This window comes from Arachis ipaensis, chromosome B04 (assembly GCF_000816755.2).
Source record: "Arachis ipaensis cultivar K30076 chromosome B04, Araip1.1, whole genome shotgun sequence".
NCBI classification, from domain to species: Eukaryota; Viridiplantae; Streptophyta; class Magnoliopsida; order Fabales; family Fabaceae; genus Arachis; species Arachis ipaensis.
The window spans coordinates 132,874,842-132,877,452 of record NC_029788.2 but is presented as its reverse complement, the minus strand read 5'-3'; the positions used below and the strand labels follow the sequence as shown (position 1 = coordinate 132,877,452).

Genomic DNA, 2,611 nt, shown 5'->3' with positions numbered 1-2,611 from the left:
TGGTATGCTAATTCAATGAGTACATTATCACAAACTATTCTATTTAAATATGTTAATATTAATTATTCAATTTATTTTTTATATCTTATTTTGTCTCTAATTATTTTATACTATAGAATTAAGAATCAATTATATTTAAAATCATTCTTATCGTGTATTGACACTGGAATATTAATGAAAATATATTTGTCATGTTTTTGTGGTGTTAGAGTTAACAACTTCACAACGAATTAAGGGGGAGGAAAAGCCACAGATCGAATAGTCGCATATACCTTTAATACCAATGAAATTATGATATGCACAAAAAAATCGTGGTCTGATGCTTTTGGAGTTCAAACCTCACCGGAAAGGTGAAAATTAAGGTTAAAATATGAATGACATAGTAACAAATATTGAAAAGTCAAAATTAGGACCGTTTCACAGAAAACAATATGATCTTAGATATCATACTTTATCTAATTTGAACGAAAAAACAAAAGATTTTGTGTTACCCAACTCTGTTTAGACAGAGCCACATCAGATTGGACCCACAAGAACCACAAATATTGAGTACACAGCAATCTGCTCTCTCCGCCAACCGTAGAAATCGTTATCCCAAAATCTCATCCACTCCCTCTCATTCCCTCCACTCATTCCTCACTTGATAAACCATAGCAAATTGAGCATCTCATGAACACACAAGGAGAGGATAACACCAATCTCAACATAAACCAACCAAACCAATACACCACAACCCTCTTTCTCTAGCTCTCTTTCTGCTGTTGTAATCTACTTACACTGCAGAAGCCCCAAAAGGTACTCCATCTGCGACAATGTCTTGTTCCAATCTCACTATGTTGGTGTCCTCAAAACCTTCTCTTTCTGATGCCTCCAACCTCTCTTTCCGTTCTGTTCTCAACCCTTTTCAGCTCCCTTCACAAAACTCACCCTCATGCAGCCTCTCACGTTCTTCTGTCACCCCAGTACAGTGTGGTCTCAGAGAGCTCAGAACCCGCATTGAATCTGTCAAGAACACACAGAAGATCACAGAAGCAATGAAGCTTGTTGCAGCCGCTAAAGTCAGAAGGGCTCAAGAAGCTGTTGTTAATGGAAGACCCTTCTCAGAGACTCTTGTTGAGGTCCTCTACAACATCAACGAGCAGCTCCAAACTGAGGACATTGATGTCCCTCTCACAAAAGTTAGGCCAGTGAAGAAGGTAGCACTGGTTGTGTGCACTGGTGATAGAGGTCTCTGTGGTGGTTTCAACAATAACATCATCAAGAAAGCCGAGGCAAGAATTGCTCAATTGAAGGATCTTGGTCTTGACTACACTATCATTAGTGTTGGCAAGAAGGGTAACTCTTACTTCCTCCGTAGACCTTACATACCAGTTGATCGGTTTCTAGAAGGAGGATCGCTCCCAACTGCGAAAGAAGCTCAGGCAATTGCTGATGATGCCTTCTCGCTGTTTATCAGTGAAGAGGTTGACAAAGTAGAACTCTTGTACACAAAGTTTGTGTCATTGGTGAAATCAGATCCTGTGATTCATACCTTACTTCCACTGTCGCCAAAGGGAGAGATTTGTGACATCAATGGAAACTGTGTTGATGCTGCTGATGATGAGTTCTTCAGGCTAACAACAAAGGAAGGAAAGCTAACTGTAGAGAGGGATGCTGTGAGGACAAAGACAGAAGACTATTCACCAATTTTGGAGTTTGAGCAAGATCCTGTTCAGATCCTTGATGCTCTCTTGCCGCTTTATCTCAACAGCCAAGTCTTGAGAGCACTTCAAGAATCACTTGCAAGTGAGCTTGCTGCTAGAATGAGTGCAATGAGTAGTGCAACTGATAATGCTGTTGAGTTGAAGAAGAACTTATCCATTGTCTACAATAGGGAACGTCAGGCTAAGATCACAGGTGAAATTCTTGAGATTGTTGCTGGTGCCAATGCTCTTCAATAGGTTACTTTTGGCATCATCATCATCATTATCCATGGTTGGATTTATTTGTAGGTGTCCAATATCATAAAAGGGTGTTGTCGCTCCCCTTTATTACATTCTAATGTTCTTATTTATGACCGTTATGAAACTATGCGATTTTTACACTTCTGAAATATAAAAAACTAGGAGTCTCAAAGGGAAACCTTTTATTTTTTTTTTGTCAAGTTTTTTCCCTCCTTTTCATCTCACAAATGATGTATGTAATAATAGATCTATATATCATGTCACTGTTTTGGAAGTTGTATCTAAAAATTTATCATTTATATACTTTATTGTGGCTTTCACAATGACTAATTACTGATTTAGGTATTCTCATTGTTATATACAAGATATTCGAGCAACTTTTATTTAGATGTTTATGTTAGAGAATTACGAGATCTGTGACCTCGAGAATTCTGATGAATTCTAAAAGAAAGACAAATAATTAAAGGAAGAAAAAGCTCAAAAACAAAAACTATTGATAATGATAAATATTTTTTTATTTAATTTATTTTGCTAGCATGTACTAATTTTGTATGGAGACAATTAATTAAGACATTATTATTTCATATTTATGAGAGTATACGAGAGTACACATATATAACTATATTGATTTTTTACATTTTTATTTTTATTTAATTTTTAAAATTTAC

At 36.3% G+C, this 2,611-nt stretch overlaps 1 protein-coding gene across 1 annotated transcript; it reads left to right on the top strand.

Moving 5' to 3' along the window:
• Positions 635-2,217, top strand: LOC107635715 (ATP synthase gamma chain, chloroplastic). The gene has a single exon (XM_016339271.2). It carries the CDS (start codon positions 813-815, stop codon positions 1,938-1,940), a length of 1,128 nt encoding a protein of 375 aa, XP_016194757.1. The 5' UTR covers positions 635-812; the 3' UTR covers positions 1,941-2,217.